This window comes from Natator depressus, chromosome 13 (genome assembly GCF_965152275.1).
Source record: "Natator depressus isolate rNatDep1 chromosome 13, rNatDep2.hap1, whole genome shotgun sequence".
Classification (NCBI taxonomy): Eukaryota; Metazoa; Chordata; order Testudines; family Cheloniidae; genus Natator; species Natator depressus.
In genome coordinates this window covers 19,812,592-19,830,242 of record NC_134246.1, presented here as the reverse complement: position 1 = coordinate 19,830,242, position 17,651 = coordinate 19,812,592, and the positions used below count along the sequence as shown (strand labels likewise).

The window sequence follows — 17,651 nt, the reverse complement described above, 5'->3', positions numbered from 1 at the left end:
CCCCAACCAGTCAAAAATCGGAAGCCAGGCCCTATTCTGAGACTTGCACAAAAATCAGGGAATTTTTAAAAACAATACATTAGAGTTTTGATTTGCCTTCTGGCTTTGAGCATTAAGGGTGACCTTTTCAAGCTTTTCTCCACAACCATGAGGACTAGAAACTTACTCTTCTTTAAAAAATGAGACCTGAGGTTCTCACCTAATCACGTGTGCAGTGAACAAAGGGTCTTCTTAAAAACACCAAATATTGTGAACCTCACAATTAAATTACAAGAGTTGGTTACACTGCCTTCTATGGAAAGAACAATCTTTCCAGGTCATTTGCATGTATTCATTTATTATATAGATATTTCCTGCTTAGCTAATCAGTGAGAAATGGCATCTTGCTGAAAAATAAAGGATAGCAAAGAGGTATATTGAGTCAGTAGTAGTTGAGATAAGAATTTCAGGTTTCCTTTCAAAAACTGTGAGCCGTGGATTTTTTTATCAGTGTAAGAGATGAATTTGAGCACCATTTGAAAAGTATTTAATAAAGGTACCAAAGAGAATTAATTATAAGTTCTTATTGCATGTGCAGCCTGAGCTATGCTCCATTTTTCTGTACAGCTGACTGAAAAACATCAGACATTTTTTTCACCAGTTATCTATATACAGGGACATGGATCAAAATTGTCAACATATTTTATCAAAAGGGGTCACCTTAATGAACAAAGAGTACCCACATTTCATATAGACATAATGTGTTTAAAGAAAGCATTCCAAAGAGATTTACTCCATGGCTTGAAATGCACTGTACTCTGCTGGTTAACAAAGAGTATGACTAGAGTTATGCATATTTTTCAGTGAGCATTGCACACTTCTCAGCCAACCACAGGTCAGTTTCACCTTTGGCAGCTGTGCACTGTCTGCAGGAGAGACAAGTACCATCTGTTGTTAAGACTTTTGTTTCTGCACTCCCAGGTGTGTATTTTGGTGCTGTGTTCGTGTGTGTGTGTGTGTGTGTGTGTGTGTGTGGTAGGGAGGGAGGGGGATCAACTCTGATGATGACACAGTAATACAAATAATAATAATACTATTCATCCATGTACACCCCAGCTGGTACAGATGCATGTATACAGAAATATAGCAAATTAAAATAGAAACCAATGTAATGGAAAGATTTAACAGTGTTTAAGAAACATTGAGAGGCGGCAAACAGCTGACAAAATGTTATGAAATTTTAAATGTTTTTATTTTGCCTGCGTTTCTCTTATCGAAATTTAAGCTTCCTGAACTGCAGACATATCCAAGCTGTTTGGGCCTGATTCTGATCTCATTTATACTAGTGTAAATCAGGTATAACTCCACTGATGTTAGTGAAGATTCACCAGCGTAAAACTAGTGTGAGATCAGAACAGGGCCCACTCTCTTTAAGAGATGCACTAATACAATCTATGCAGCTAGGTGAGCACATTTTTATTTTCAGATTCACAAAAACAAAACTGAAATTGCCAGATCTTGCCTGGATTCATAGTCTAAAACACAGCTCTGTTCTAGTTGCAATTCACATTTGTCCATGGGATGAGAAGTGTGTTGCCTCTGCAGATTTAAATCAAGGCCATTAGAGGGCATTTAAACTTCAGTTTTGAATAACCCTAAAAGATTATCACTCTGAGAAAATAAAGCTCAGGCTGCCTGCAGAATAACTCTCCTCAGCTGCTCCTGCTGGAACAGCCCCTCCGTGTTTGAAGATGGCCCTTTCCCAGCTTTGTGGTTCGTTTGCTGTTTTGCTGCCTTTCTTTTGGCCATGGACTTTAGGTTTTTGTGCTTGGATATTAGGTGGCATGTCCGGAGCTTCGGAATGGGATCACCAGTGTGTGAATTCCTTGTTTGCCTGGTTGAAAGACATGCCAAGCCACTGGTATTGTAGACGGAATGCAGCAATGCTAAAGAGAATGTTTTCTGCTGGATAGGAACCTCATTGTTACTTTCAGAGGGAAGTATTTTCAGAGAAGGAAGGAGAATTAAAACTATCATAAGGAAGACTCCTGTTCTGATGACAATTTGAATATGTGCTATTTATTTGTGGTAGTAGCTGGATATAATGAGCTGATTGTATGTGAATCATAGAACTGTACAAATCAGAGATAAGAACTTATGGTATTAGGTGCCATCTAGTCCTTTCCCTGAAGGTCCGTACAGAATTGTTCCCTACAGTGTTTTTTCTAATGTTTGAGACAATCAATGTCTTGGCATTAGCTGGCAAATTAAAACAAAGCAGAGCAGTATGTGTGACATTTGGGTGAAGGAGCAGCATTGTTGATGCACCCCTCAATTGTGTGTGCACAAACCCTAATGTATACGTGTATCAGGAGTTGGCTGCAGGAATGTTGGGCCTTTGAAAATCTGGCCAGTAAGAAATATATCAAGAAATCATCCCCAGACCTTGGAAAGAAGCATTCCCCTCCTTGCAGTCTACATCTGGAGAAGTAGAAGGATTTGGGGTGGCCATACCTATTTCTTGTTCTAAACATTTTGGTTTTTTATTCATACTTCACTATAGAAGTTCCCAAACTTTTTCTGGGCAACTGTGCCAAGTTAATGGACTCTGAGTTATACTCTACCAGCAGGTAATGATTGCTTCCATTTGACAGTATCTACTCTAACCCCCATGGCGCTTGGCCTGCTTCATGCTCCTGTCTCACAGTGGTGAGCAGCCGAAGCTCTATGGAAGGCGCACAACCAAATGGAAGGTAGGCCCAGCATAGAGACTCATCCCAAGATAGAGAGGGGATCCTAGAGTACCAATTGCAAAGGCCGCTGAAGCATAGGCGCTGACTTCTCTGGTGCTGGTGGGTGCTCGACGCCCCCCTGCCCCGACTCCACCCCTGTCCCACCCCCATTCCAACCCCTTCCCCAAAGTCCCCGGCCCAACTCCGACCCCTCCCTGTCCCTATTCCAACCCCTTCCCCAAATCCCCGCCCCAGGCCCACCTCTTCCCCTGAGCGCGCCGCGTTCCCGCTCCTCCCCCTCCCTCCTAGAGCTTGTTATGCTGCGAAACAGGCTGTTTCGCGGCAGCAAGCACTGGGAGGAGAAGCGGGGACCCGGCGCGCTCAGGGGAGGAGACAGAGGTGGAGATGAGGTGAGCTGGGGCGGGGTGGGGAGCTTGACTGTCGGTGGGTGCAGAACACCCACCAATTTTTCCCCATGGGTGCTCCAGCCCCAGAGCACCCATGGAGTTGGTGCTTATGCGCTGAAGCACCAGTGATGCTGTGGATACTGCCCCAGAGCTTGGGAAGGCATTCACTGCTTTAGAGCACGCATCGGGATAATCCGAGCCAGACATTCCCATAGGCAATGCTGATAGCCGAGCGTTCCATACGGGACCCTAATACAGACAGAGGAGAGGCAGAGATCTGCCAACCTTTAATAATGCTTTTAAATCCATGTACAGGGAATTGCGCTCTTCAGCACTCTCAGGGCCTGATCCAAAGCCCACTGACATCAATGGGAGTCTGTCCATCGACTTCAGTGAGCCTTGGAGCCAGCCCGGAACGCCGAGCACATTTGTGTCTGAAGATCCAGCCTTACTGTACCCTCCTTGCCTCCCCTACTGCAGTGACTGCTCCATTTGAGCATTTCCTGGGGGATCCCGGCACTCCTAAGAGATCCCTTCACGCGGGTAGCCAGAACCTGCCTGAGAGTGACAGCTCCAGGCTCCACATACAAAGCTAACTCCAGACTAACCCCATTGCTTAATTCTGAATGATAAAAACCTACTTGGAAAAGCAGTGACAGCCTGGCCTGCTGGGGCATTATAATTACTCTCCCACAGAGGGGATCATGCATGATCCCATGAGTGACTGTACCCACACAGCATCATTTCCAAGGGACGTACTACAACAGCGGTCACAAGCTGGCAATAAGCTTACGTTGCCACTGCACGGTTTAAAATACACCTGGCAGGATTTCCCCACATTGTCGAGAGAAACCATAATGGGCACGAGCAAGAGGCCAGGGATCTTGTTCCAGATTCTTCATCCTCCTTTGCAGCTGAAGTCAGTCAGTTCTTCCCTAGCTTCATTAGGGGTAGAACACCCATTTCTGCTGCAACCGTAGCAACCTGGGCTTGGGTCAGTCTGAGATGAAGTCTTGACACCAAAATCTGAACTGTGTGAGCGGGGCTACAAACCACCTCCTCTTGCCCTCTGGAAAGACACAGCAGACAGTGTAACTTTTCTCTTACCCACTGACAGTGTACAGACAACCCGGAGACTAAAGCATCTTAGAATTGTTTCTCTCCTGTCTCTATCAGTGACATGTCTCTCAAACCTGAGTGAGAATGACCTGTGCACTGAGAGAGGAATCTCTCATGGCGTTCTAACCGGATGTCACTGCTGTGCTTTAACTTCAGGGACATCACAGATTACCTGAGTTTATTATCCTGCAATCATCCTGGGAGTCGGAATACTATTTTCTTCAAAGGCAGATGGTGTCTGGGATGGCATCTGCCCTCTGGCCCATTGATACTGCTTAGTAATTATGCCTAGAGTCATGCTTCACCATCCCTGCCACATGTGTGCCAGAACTAACTCCATTTAACACAAGCAGATAGACTAACATTTTCTCCAGGCTGCTGCCTGCCTTCTCTTTCTGTACCCACCAAATATGTATTTATATGCAGTACAATTTTTGTGTTTAGAAAAGCCCTTACACAGACAATGATGTGTAACTCTACCTCCTGTTGACTTCTCTTTACATTCTGTGGGCCAGATTTCCAAAAGGACTTTCTCCCTTTATGGGAGGAATTTGCACCCCCACTTCTATGTCTGCAATTGCATTGCAAACACAAATCAAGTAGTTAGAGGGGCAAATGCTCAGACTTGTGCCTGCAATTCATTTTGCAGGTGCAAGATTGGTGCCACATAGAATCATAAAATCATAGAGTTTAAGGGCAGAAGGGACCATTATGATCATCTAGTCTGACCTCCTGCACAACGCAGGCCACAGAATCTCACCCACCCACTCCTGTAACAAACCCCTGACCTATGTCTGAGCTATTGAAGTCCTCAAATCATGGTTTAAAGACTTCAAGGTGCAAAGAATCCTCCAGCAAGTGACCCATGCCCCACGCTGCAGAGGAAGGCGAAAAACTCCCAAGGCCTCTGCCAATCTGCCGTGGAGGAAAATTCCTTCCCGACCCCAAATATGGCGATCAGCTAAACCCTGAGCATGTGGGCAAGACTCACCGACCAGACACCCAGGAAAGAATTCTCTGTAGTAACTCAGATCCCACCCCATCCAACATCCCATCACAGGCCATTTGGCTTATTTACCGCTACTAGTCAAAGATCAATTCATTGCCAAAATTAGGCTACCCATCATACATCCCCTCCATAAACTTATCAAGCTTAGTCTTGAAGCCAGATATGTCTTTTACCCTCACTGCTCCCCTTGGAAGGCAGTTCCAGAACTTCACTCCTCTGATGGTTAGAAACCTTCGTCTAATTTCAAGTCTAAACTTCCTGATGGCCAGTTTATATCCATTTGTTCTTGTGTCCACATTGGTACTGAGCTTAAATAATTCCTCTCCCTCCCTGATACTTATCCCTCTGATATATTTTTAGAGAGCAATCGTATCTCCCCTCAACCTTCTTTTGGTTAGGCTAAACAAGCCAAGCTCTTTGAGTCTCCTTTCAAAAGACAGGTTTTCCATTCCTCGGATCATCCTAGTAGCCCTTCTCTGTACCTGTTCCAGTTTGAATTCATCCTTCTTAAACATGGGAGACCAGAACTGCACACAGTGTTCCAGGTGAGGTCTCACCAGTGCCTTGAATAATGGTACTAACACCTCCTTATCTCGACTGGAAATACCTCGCCTGATGCATCTCAAGACCGCATTAGCTTTTTTGACAGCTATATCACATTGGCGGCTCACAGTCATCCTGTGATCAACCAATACTCCGAGGTCCTTCTCCTCCTCTGTTACTTCCAACTGATGCGTTCCCAGCTTATAACAAAAATTCTTGTTATTAATCCCTAAATGTATGACCTTGCACTTTTCACTATTAAATTTCATACTATTACTATTACTCCAGTTACAAGGTCATCCAGATCTTCTTGTATGATATCCCGGTTCTTCTCTGTATTGGCAATACCTCCCAGCTTTGTGTCATCCACAAACTTTATTAGCACATTCCCACTTTTTGTGCCAATGTCAGTAATAAAAAGATTAAATAAGATTGTCCTCCTCTTCCTCATCACAGTCCTGGCCAGGGGGTCTCTGGTGTATTATCTAAAACCTCTGCATTATCCAAATCTCTTCCTGGTTCCACACCAAGCAGAGGGCATGTATGTCATGTATGTCAGTGGTTCTCAACCTGGGGTACGTGTACCACTGGGGGTACACAGAGGTCTTCCAGGGGGCACATCAACGCATCTAGATATTTGCCTAGTTTTACAACATACATAAAAAGCACTAGCAAAGTACAAACAAACTAAAATTTCATATAATGACTTGTTTTTACTGCTCTATATACCATACACTGAAATATAAGTACAATATTTATATTCCAATTGATTTATTTTATAATTATATGGTAAAAATGAGAAAGTGAGCAATTTTTCAGTTATAGTGTATTTTTACGTCTGATTTTGTAAGCAAGTAGTTTTTAAATGAGGTGAAACTTGGGGATACGTGAGACAAATCAGACTCCTGAAAGGGGTACAGTACTCTGGAAAGGTTGAGAGCCACTGATGTATGTCATGCTGGGGGACAAGGAAGGAATTCAGATAATGCAGAGGTTTGGATAATATGATTTTGGATAAACAGCAGTATACTGTATATTAAGAAAAATCACACCCCCAACTGACTTAGTTAGACCAGTACAAAAGTCATTGGGTAGGCCAGTCCTTAGTGTGAGCATAACTTACCCTGTAGGATGGTGACAGCTAACGCTACTCACAGGAGGTATTAAAAGGTGGCCGATAAAGAAGGGAAGGCCCACAATGGCACGTTAGTTTGCCACTTCAAACTTCCAAGTGAATGTCACAGACATTCTTCGAGGGGTTCATAGCTTAATAAAAAGCTCTATTATTCCTGGGATCAAACTGGCTTCAGCTCAGTCTTGATTTGATGTAGATGACACTGATAATAAGGAGAAAACATCAGGGGACCAGGGGAGTTGTGAATGCACCTTCTGTCAGAGGGTATGTCCAGGCTTTGCCAATTCCATTAGCAGTCTCTGGGTAATGTTGGACCCTTCACTGCTCTTGGAGTCACATAGTTAGTGGGCAAAAACTCAGGTTTGCACCACTCAGTTTAGTTTCAGGTTTGGATTTTCTAGCTGCAGTTTGTGCTTGCAAAAAGGAGACAGCCTTTCTGAGAAGCTCACCCTGGCACACAGCTAGCTGGTGACTGGTGCTTGTGTGGTCAGAGCGGCTAAGAGGGTTACAGTGGTCCTTACGTCGGAGTGGTGGTTGGGATTTCCTTTTCTATAAAATCTGTTGCCAACTACAGACCTGCTAGCAGTGTTTTACTGGCTGAAGCCCAACACTTACTATATTAGATGTTCCTGGGAGAGCCTGGCAGGGTCTAAGCATGCACAAACGTTGGTGAGTTTCGAGCCTGCAGTACCGATTCTGGTTTGACACCCGTGTAGAAATCCCCATGCCACAGGTTGCAGAGCAGGCACTCCACGCTGTGCTCCATTCTTCACAGAGGTAGGAAAAGCTTGCTGATGCTGTCCCAGGCGGCCTAAGCACTGGACATGGAAAGAGACTTTTAAGCCACACACAAATGTACTTTGCTCTGGGTCAGTGGTACGAATCCAGCCCAGGCTGGTAGTGACCAAGGAGCACCTGCAGTCTGTGAAAGGAGTTGGGGGTGGGGTTTCTCCTTTTGCTGTCCGAGGTTGATGAGTGAATGGGCCATGTAGACCAGGGGTTCTCAAACTGGGGGTCGTGAGGTTATTATCTCAGGGGTCGCGAGCTGTCAGCCTCCACCCCAAACCCCGCTTTGCCTCCAGCATTTATAATGGTGGTAAATATATTAAAAAGTGTTTTTAATTTATTAGGGGGGGTCGCACTCAGAGACTTGCTATGTGAAAGGGGTCACCAGTACAAAAGTTTGAGAACCACTGATGTAGACTGATCTGTCATCCCACCCTTAGAGGGCTCCCTCCAGAACAAAGATAAGGCATTTTTAGGTACTGTTGCTTAGTTGCTCACTGTTGCAGGTTACACAATGTAAGGAACCCAATTGCAAGAACAGGTTCCATTGGGTTTAACCCTTTCAGTGGTGAATGTACCTTCCAGGGATGTTACTTTACCTATAAGGGCACTCAGGACTTTACCTGGCTTGGCATCCTGAAGGAAGTGACTGTTTTGCTTCTCACAGATCCACTCCTGACAGCACTTCCCTGGGACCGCCACACGCCTCGGATGGGGACAGTCCGGAGTGGGCAGGCGGACATCCTCGCTGCAGAGGGGAATGCAGGTAAAACCTCCGTCTGAGCAGCGGCACTGGATCTTACAGCTGGGCTGGAACACCTCACCGTCTTGATAGACCTTTCCATTCACCTCGCAGCTGTCGTCTCCCTCCTCAACTGCAACCAACACCCAGAGTAACCCAGTAGTAACAAAGCAACCAATCAAACGCAGAGAGAAGGACTCAGGTTCCACTGAGGGCAAACATACAATAATTACAAAGGGGACTCCGTCATTTGTGGGCTCAGCTTAGGGTCTGATCCAAAGCCCACTGAAATCAGAGTGCCTTTCCATTAACTCCAAAGGGCTTTGCATCTGGCCCAGAATGGCCAGGTGAAGGAGGTAACCGACCAGATTGGCCAGGTGGTTGGCTTTGCTGGGGCTGTGATAAACTACAGTGTCTATCTGGTGAGCTCCTCATGCCAGGTATTGCGTTTTTCTCCTGGCTCAGGGGGTGGTGATCACAATGTAAGTGCCTGGACAAAGAGAAGTAGCTGAATGCTCTCTGTTGACCACCATGCATGCTTGTGGCACCGGATATAAATATTAAATAAGAATAGAGCTGGTCTAATAGTGATGTAATTTATTTTCAAATAAACCTTTTAGTGCAAAGAATTCTTGGATTAATTATTTAAAGAATATAATTTGTCCCTCTGCAGAGCTGGTGAGAGAATAAAAACAACGATGTGTGCTTAATTCTGAGACAAATGCCAAAATGCGTCAGATAATTTATTCACGATGAATCATTGGACCAGCACTAACTAATAAATAAATAATAACCATCAGTATGTAGCACGTTCTGCGGGGACACTCAAAGTCCAGACTTCTTAGTATTCTCAGCTGCCAGGTGGTAGCAGCCAGCCACTGGGGCCGCTCACCAGGATCCCTCATCAGAGGCTGAGCTCATTCTGTGTGCATCCAGCCCATTTCCTCAGCTGAGCCTGGAACCTGGACCGTCACTGGCCACAGGCAGAAGCTCTTGTAGGGGATTCCTCACTGGATCAAGGAACAAGACAACTGGAGTTTTGCTGCGTTTCTCTTGAGAGGGAGTCGCTCACAATATGATTGACACACTGAATGTAAAGCTCTCAGGCTGCTGCCTCCCTGTTCTGGGTGGAGTCAGAACCCCAAAGACTTCCTCTTGGGGCAAGTCTGCAGTACAAAATTAAGTCAACCTAAGTTACATTGATGTGCAACCAACTGCAGTAATTGAATTGCTTTTACATGTCCACACTTCACTCCTTGTGTTGGCAGTATGTCCCGTCAGCAGGAGCGTTTGTGCCCATTTAACTGTCAGTGTGGGGAATTGTGGGATGGCTTGTGAAGGCCACAACAGTTGATGTAAGGAACACAGTGTTACACTGACACCGTGTCAACCTAACTACATTGACCTAAGTGCTACTCCTCTTGCAGGGGCGGAGTTAGTGAGTTGGTGTCATGGGCGAGTTACATCAGTGGGAGAGACATTTTAGTGTAGACACTTACAGAGTTAGATTGATATAAGCTGCCTTACATCGACCTAACTCTGTAGTGTAGTGTAAACTAAGCCTTGAAAGTGGTACTGGATGTGCCAGCTACCCCTGGATGGAAAGTACTTTTGAGGAGCAGCAGCCACATGGTCCCATGGCCCATGTGCTTTGAAGGTCTCATTTGAGAAGACAGAAGGGGAGCAGGTATAGGACAGGACCCTATTCTCATTGCCTGTGTCATCAGCAGGAGAAATGTGTCATCAGCAGGAGAAATGTACCCTGGCAGAGATGTACCCTGTGTGGGATCGTAGGAAGCTGTGTTCTTGCCTGAGAGGGTCCTGAAGGGATAAACTAAGATTGAATTGGACTGAAGAGTGTCAGGCCACTGAGACAGTGATTGAAGAGTGTGTGTCTGTGTGTGTGTGTGAGAGTGACAGACAGAAAGAGAGAGAGAGAAGAGCTTCTCAATAGAGTCTATTGCTTCTCCTCCAAAGGGGTCCCATCCTCCTTCCCAACCTTCTCGCCTGCTTCCTTGTGAATTGCTCAGAGAAGAGGTTCATCAGCCCACGAGAGAACCATGGACACTTTACTTTGCAAATGTCCTTCATGTCTGCAAAGTTTTAGGACTGTGACAGCCCTACTGCCCCCTAGCACAGCACAAAGCCCAGTGGTATGGGAGCTTAGGTACTATGGTATTGAGCATCCCAGAAATACCTAAAAAAGACAGGTAAGTCCTCCAAACTAGCAGCAACTGCCATTTCTTGGGAACCCCACAAAGGAAGTGATTCCGTTGCCCATTAGCTCTTGTAACCGGGGAAGGTTTGATGTTTGCTCAGCTCACATCCCTGTCAGCTGACTTGAGCTCTCGGAGGAGGACAGGAACTCAAGGAGTGTTTGTTGAGTTTGTTTACGCTCCTGTGAGAACTCCAGATAGAACAGAAGTTGATGATGTGGCATAAAACTGTGTCTGTTCCCTGCGCTGAGGTCAGAGCCTTTGTTTAACAGGCATGTTTTGGGGGTTAAATGTCGGATCTGGGGTTCCATATAAGCATGTTCCAGATAAATTTCAGCCCTCTCTACCCTGGGACAGTTGTTTCCTTTGCTAGCTCTGTGGGTTGGTTGATACTGGGGACATTTCCCTCAAAATTCTAACTGGCTTTGAAACCGGGTCAGCAAAACCATCTTGCAAACTGGTTTGAGCTACAGCGCAGAGCAGACACCAGGCATCCAGAACCACTTTTTATTAACCACTCCCCTGACAGCGGGTCAGGCTACCTGGTCTGGCTGCAGCTCCCAACCGTTTTAGGATGGGGTTAGCTGAACAGGCTGGGATTTGGGGGAGACGTTCCCCCGGTGTCAGCCAAGCTTTAATGAAAAGAGTGAGAGGAATGTGCTCACAGTTGCAGGTTCCTCCTCTCTCCAGGCGGGCATCACTGTAATCACAGATGAGGCCCTGGCTCCGATCACACACATTGAGGTGATTGCAGGGCTCTCCCAGCCGTCGCGCGCATATCCTGCAGCAGCCGCATCCGTCCAGAACCAGAGGGGAGCCGGGAGGGCAGCGGGGCGGGATCCAGGGGCAGTAACATGGTGTCCGGCAGAGCTGAGTACAGACCTGCGGAAGCAAAACCATAAGTGTTCACAAAGGGTTTTTCCTTAGCTTGATGCTGCAACCTTACAGTCAATCCCACTGAGTTCACCTCAGGCTTGCTAGGGGTTTAGTTTCATGGGGGTCAGGGTTTTGTTCCCAGCATGACTCAGGAGACTCTGCATTCCACAGAGAGGCTTCAAGATAGATCTGAAAACAACTGTTCCTATAGGGCTTGATACCACAAGATTCTGAGCATCTTCAGCCCCCACAGAAACCAATGAGATTCAAGGATGCTCAGCACTGCACAGGATTAAGCCCCAGATTAGAAATTACTCAGAATGAATTGCAGGGGGCATCCTATGTACTGGTCCAGTTTTGATTTAACAAACCAATGAGAATTGGTCTTACTGCATTGTCTCTTTATTTCCTCCAGTACCTGAGTCTCCCTCTCTTTCCCCCTAACCTTAATGACCATGTTTTGCAGTCAGGCCTTGGGAATGTCACATAACGGCTTTGTGCCTCAGTTTCCCCATTGGTAAAATGAGGTTGATAATACTGACCTGCCCTGGAACAGGGGTTTGAGTTAATTATTTTTTACACAGTACTTTGAAAATGTAAAGTACTAGGTAAGCATTAAGTATTGTTACCATTTTGGTACTTTAATGGGAGTTTAGCCTGAGAACAGGCAGTAAGGACTGAATAGACACTGAGTCACAGCCTCAGGACTTGGCCCAACAACAACTCTACACACCAACACAGTGTGGCTGTGCAAAAAATGATGCAGGTGTTAGACAACAGCTCCTAAGTGTGTTACATTGTTAATTAGCTGTGCCGGTCTGTACTGTTGTGGAGCGGTTAAAATGTGAGTTATTGACATACAGTAGTACATTGGAACAGCTTCCCTGCAGGCATTACATCGTATCAGACCAGTGGGACATCTTACCATCTTCTATGGGTACCCAAAATTAGGCTTGCTTAATCAAATGAGTGAAACTAAACGAGTGTCACTACTTCTTGCTTTGGCCCCTAGTGTGTCCTTAGTGATGCTCTGAGCCCCAGCTGCTGCAGCCTCTGCACCAATTTGGCCAGTTGTGCAAGTGGCACACTTGGCTGAAATTTTCAAACAATGGAAACTTAGTTGTGCTTGGAAAATATAGCTGCTGAGATAGAATGGATAATTGCTTAGGAAAGTTTTTGCACAAATGCCTGTTTGCAGGGACAGTCAGCTGATTTGCAGTGCAGTAACCTGCAGGAGTTTAGGTAGGTAGATAGATATAAATATCGATTATCCATTCTGCATGCACAATTACCTGTGTGCAAATATATTTCGCAGACACAGGAAGGGCCCTGTTTGCAAATCTGGCTGTGAACATTAATATGTTATCACAGAAAAAATATCAGGAGCTATTCATGTGTATTTTTCAAGTGAATTCATTGCTGGTGAAAAATGCTGGATTGATAGCCCCCTTGTGTACAACATGAACAGCAGCAGAGTAAATTTCCTGAGAACGCACACTGCCCCTACCAATGTGCCATGCATTCCTGCCTACTAAATGAAGCCAGAGCAGAGTTCAGTCTCCATGCTGATTCAGACCTTGGCTTCTCTGCTGTGACTGACAACGAGGGGAGCAATCCGTGGATTCCACTGGAATGTTCGTATTAATTACCATCTTCCTTTCCCTCTTTCATTAGCAGCATGTCTCATAGCAACACCCTCCCATTCTGCAGCCTACACCTGGACAGAATGGATCTTGGTGCTGCTGTTTATTTTCCTCATCAGCAGCAGTGCCACTCACATGATGACCCTTTATCTCCCTGTAGTAACTTCAGTGGCAGGCTCGAGAGTCAAATGTATCCAAGATAGCACAATCCCCTCTTTAATACACTTCTATTATTTAATTTACTGAGACAAAAAGCGTAGTGAGATTTACAGGAATAACAATAGGTACAACAGCTACAGTTACACTGGCTAGGATGAAATAACAAGAGCTAACAATCATCATTCTTCAGGAAATAAGTTGAGAGCTACAAGGGTCAGGAAGAAATTTTTCTTCATGTACAGCTTTGTCCAGATGTATCTTTATAATGGGTTTTCATTTTCCTATGAAATATCTATTATAGGCCACTATTGGGGAAAGATTATCCAGATGATTGATCTGATCTGGTTCCATTAATCCTTTTTCTTCTGTTCCTTTGTAGTTAGCTTGTCCTTAGATGACAATTTGTCCTAATGATTAAAGGCCAAAAGTATGCGGGTTAAAATTCAAACAGGCATCACATTGCAATGATCTCAATGCTTGTGGTGTGTCCAACTTGAGGAATTCAAGCAGCATTTCAAGAAATTTGCAACTGAAAAATTCAAAAGTTTTAAATTTTCCTGCTCTTTGCAAAGGGAATTGTTTCTCACAGCACTTCAGAGTCAGGAAAAAATTTGGTTTTAGAGCAACCAAAATCCTGTAGGAGGCATCAGCTGTACATGTGCTTCACTACATCTTGGGAGTGAAAACTGGATAATGACTGAGTAATCCTGAAAAAGCAGTGCGGGTTACTTGGCTCTGTGTCCCCAGAGGCTTCAGTGCAGGACAATGAATCTGGAGAAGTAGGTCTATAAACCATTACATACAATTGTCTGCAGGTAGCAGGTATGCATGCTGGAGCCTTGGACACAATTAATAATGGAGATGGGTCATGCATATAGGTCCAAACTTACCTTTGTTGTCATTCCTCTGTCTTTAGTGGAATTGCACTAGAGATACACGTGGCTCATTAATTTTAAATCATTGCTACTTAATTCAACATTTTCCTGATAGTCATGAACTCCCTGCCTCTACCTTCAAGGGGTTGCATGAATATGATACATTCTGCAGCATGCATACTAATAAACTTGGTAAGATCTTTGAATTGTTGCAGTTACAAAGCTAGTTTCTATTGGTTACAGGTTGCTTTGTAAGTAAAAACCAAAAGCTTCCTTGACTAAGAATAAAGCCCCCACTTCCTTACCTTGGAAAGGACGCAGAGAAGAGAGAAGAAGAGAAGCTGCTTTTCCAGTTGGCTTCTCATGCTGCCTTACTCTCTGGCACTTCAGCACATCAGTCCCCAGGCACTTTGGAGGCAGCAATGTGTTTGCAGTTTTAAAAGTCTCGGAGTAAGGTCCTGCTGGTGTTTATACTCTTCCCTGCTCTGATGTCACTCACAGGCTCCAATATAAACATGAGTAGGTTTGGACAAGCATCAAGATTTTTTTTTTCCCCCCAAACCCACATTCCAGCTGACATTTCCACTCACTTCAAGGTGAGAATGTGCAGCCCACTGAGAAAGCAAAAAGAAGGGAGAGTCTCCCATGGGCTTGAAGGAGCAGGAGAAGCAGCAGAAGAGGGGAGAATGGGCTGTACTAGAATGCAAGAAAGTGTGCACAGCACAGAGAGACTGCAGTAGGGAATGGCAAACTGGCCATAGCTGAGGTTGGTATGAAAGCTCCATACTTAGTTACCATTTCCTGCTGTTTCAAACTCAACATGAATAGAACCTATTTGTTTACTGAACTATTTCCCTGCTGATTTTGAATTTCTAGCCTGCAGGACCTATTCATCCCTGGATTTGTACGTTAAAAGTGATTCCACTTTTTATAAACCTTTTTCTGGAATATCTGCCCCAGTCTCACATTTCCTGCCAGTGGAAAATCAACATACACAGATAATCTGGCATCCCCCCCAAACTCGTGACCAGGACGTTGGAACAACCAGAGAGAAGCCTGCCCCAGGGAATCCATCCTAGGTTTTACACTGAGCCCACATGCTGGGACAGGACTTTGAAAGTGGAGAGGGTCAGGGTGCTGTGTTGTTACTCAGGCAGTGTGGCTATCTCAGGGTTATGTACCTCACTCACTATGGAAGTTCAATGAGTTGCTTTAGGCTCCCAGAAACCGAGGACACGAAGTTTGCAAGGTGAGCTTCTCTCACTAATTTCAGGTTTATCTCCTCTAAGTTGAGGTGTTGCATTAACACTGAAGAACTGGTTTGTTGCAGTGGCTCCCCAGCCTGCTGCACAGAGCTTCTGTTGCTGAGAGAGATTATTTAAAAGGTGTGTTCAGTTTTGACTACATGCAGGGGTGTTGGTGTCTGCAAAGGGCAGGTACAAGGGGCATCTGAGGGCCTAAAATCTGGCCCTTACAGCACTGTTGCCAATCCCTAGTGTTGAAAAATGATGAGGCAGGCCCTAAAAAATCATGAGATTTTTAAGCCAAAATTTTGGGTGCTTTTTATTTGCCTTCTGGTGTTAAACCATTTGGGCGATGGGGGTCACAGTCTCCAGGTTTTCTCCAAAACCAAAAGAGCTAGAAACTTACTTTAAAAAAAAGAAAAGAAAAGAAAGCAGAAATTCATGAGTCCAGGAGGTGGGGCTTTAAGAAAAATACCAGCTATCTCGAGACTTGGGATAAAATCATGAGAGTTGGTAACACTGGGGTGGGGGGGCCGGGACTATGTTGCCATTTGCCACTTCTAACAGGACCTTGCATAGAAGGATGGGCATGATCTCCACAATCCAAAGGGGAGGGCACGGTACCAGGGCTGGATTAAGGCAATCTGCCATAGATATACCATGACACTGAGTCCCTTGTAGCTCTAACCCCATAGTTCCACTCCCGCCCCATTGACCCCACTGAGGACCATCCAAGGGTCACATATTGCCTTCAGTCTGGTACTACTGCTGGTAGGGGACATCTCCTAAGGTCTGTATCCTACCTTTGATTGAGGAACACTGGTACAGCAGGGGTCAAGAAAGGATTCTCCCCCGTTGTATTCTGGGGTATTGTTTTGTTATCTCCTTCCTCTGAAGCACCACAGATGGCCACAGCTGGAGATGGGACACTGGATGGGGTGGGCCGGTGCTCTGAGGTGGTACAGAGAATTCTCTCTCTCAGGTGCTGGCTGGCTGGTTCTTGCTCACGTGCTCAGAGTCTAACTGACCACCACCGTATGTGGGGCTGGGAAGGAATTTTCCACCCAGGTCAAACTGGCAGTGAGCTTGGAGGGGTTTCAGTTTCTTCTGCAGTATGGGGTGCGGGTCAATTGCTAGAATTATCTGGGTGTATTTGACCTAATAAATTCCCTGCCATTGCACAGGCATCGGACGCTAGTGCACCTTGGTCCCTCCTATTCTTCTGAGGTCTGTGATATTTTGGTCTAATTTTGGTTGTTGGGTTTAGTGGGCAGGTGCTGGGTGGTGTTGGGGTCCTGTAATACTGGATAATCTGGTCGTCCCTTCTGGCCTCAAGATCTGTGACTCTAATTCCAGTGTGGGCTGCATGTGTTAACTACTTCTAGCGATGCCCTGTATGCCAGTCATGGTATGGAGCTGGTGAGATTTCCCCTAGCTCTGTGCCTGATGGAAACCACTGGAACCTTTATTTGTATGTCTTTGTATCAGTGTTTACTCTAAAGTGAAGTAGAGGGCTAAAATGACAATTAGCAGGAAAAGACGTTTTTCTCTTTTTTCCTGGGTGCAAACTGTCAAAGCCCTCGTGTCACTGAGATTGCCTGAAAGAGAAGAAAAAAATAAAAGAAACTTTTGTCACTGTAACATCAGTCTTAGATCTCTGCTCCTGTCTTTTTGCTGTACAAGCCTTCTGCATTGCTTGGTACTTGAAAGCAGATGCTACAAAGAATACGCAAACGCTACCAGGAACATATCTGTTCTTAAAACGTAGAGCAGGAATGGAAAGAGTGGATCAAGAAAATACTTGGACATTTTCAGTTACCAACTTGATTCTCCACCTCCTTATTACCCAGCTGTCTGTGGGAGTTCAATGTTCTAGCTCAGCAAAGCATTAATTGTAAGCAATGTGTTAATGAGACCTTGTGCTCTGTGCAGCTATAACCCCACCTCCCAAAGGCTGCTGTAAAATCGTACAGAACAGAGGGCAGGAATTCCCATTATTCTGGCCAAAACCGATAGTCTCCCCACTTCAGGAGAGGCTGTGTCAGACAATCAGGGTCTCTTTTTCAAATCTGTTATCACTCAGAGACGCATTTTTCAAGTGGACTGGGCAGGCTGGGTTGAAGACCGTGTAGTGTCCAGTAGAGGCTTGGGCTGCACTTGTTCCAGTTATTCTTTATCTCCTTACA

General features: G+C 45.3%; 1 protein-coding gene and 1 long non-coding RNA gene across 2 annotated transcripts in view; one reads left to right on the top strand and one right to left on the bottom strand.

The window, feature by feature from the left end:
* LOC141997725 (uncharacterized) overlaps nucleotides 1-9,071 on the top strand; it is a 53,332-nt gene extending 44,261 nt beyond the window's left edge. The window contains exon 3 of the long non-coding RNA XR_012641763.1: nucleotides 8,378-9,071. This is a non-coding gene — a long non-coding RNA (uncharacterized LOC141997725). The remainder of the gene's footprint in view (nucleotides 1-8,377) is intronic.
* On the bottom strand, nucleotides 3,018-14,660 carry CCN5 (cellular communication network factor 5). The gene is made up of 5 exons (XM_074970151.1): nucleotides 14,527-14,660; nucleotides 11,334-11,550; nucleotides 8,334-8,585; nucleotides 7,540-7,742; nucleotides 3,018-4,187 (listed from the first exon to the last, which is right to left on the bottom strand). The coding sequence occupies exons 1-5, from the start codon at nucleotides 14,584-14,586 to the stop codon at nucleotides 4,164-4,166; spliced, it is 756 nt and encodes a 251-aa protein (XP_074826252.1). The 5' UTR covers nucleotides 14,587-14,660; the 3' UTR covers nucleotides 3,018-4,163.
* Between the last annotated feature and the right edge of the window lie 2,991 nt (nucleotides 14,661-17,651).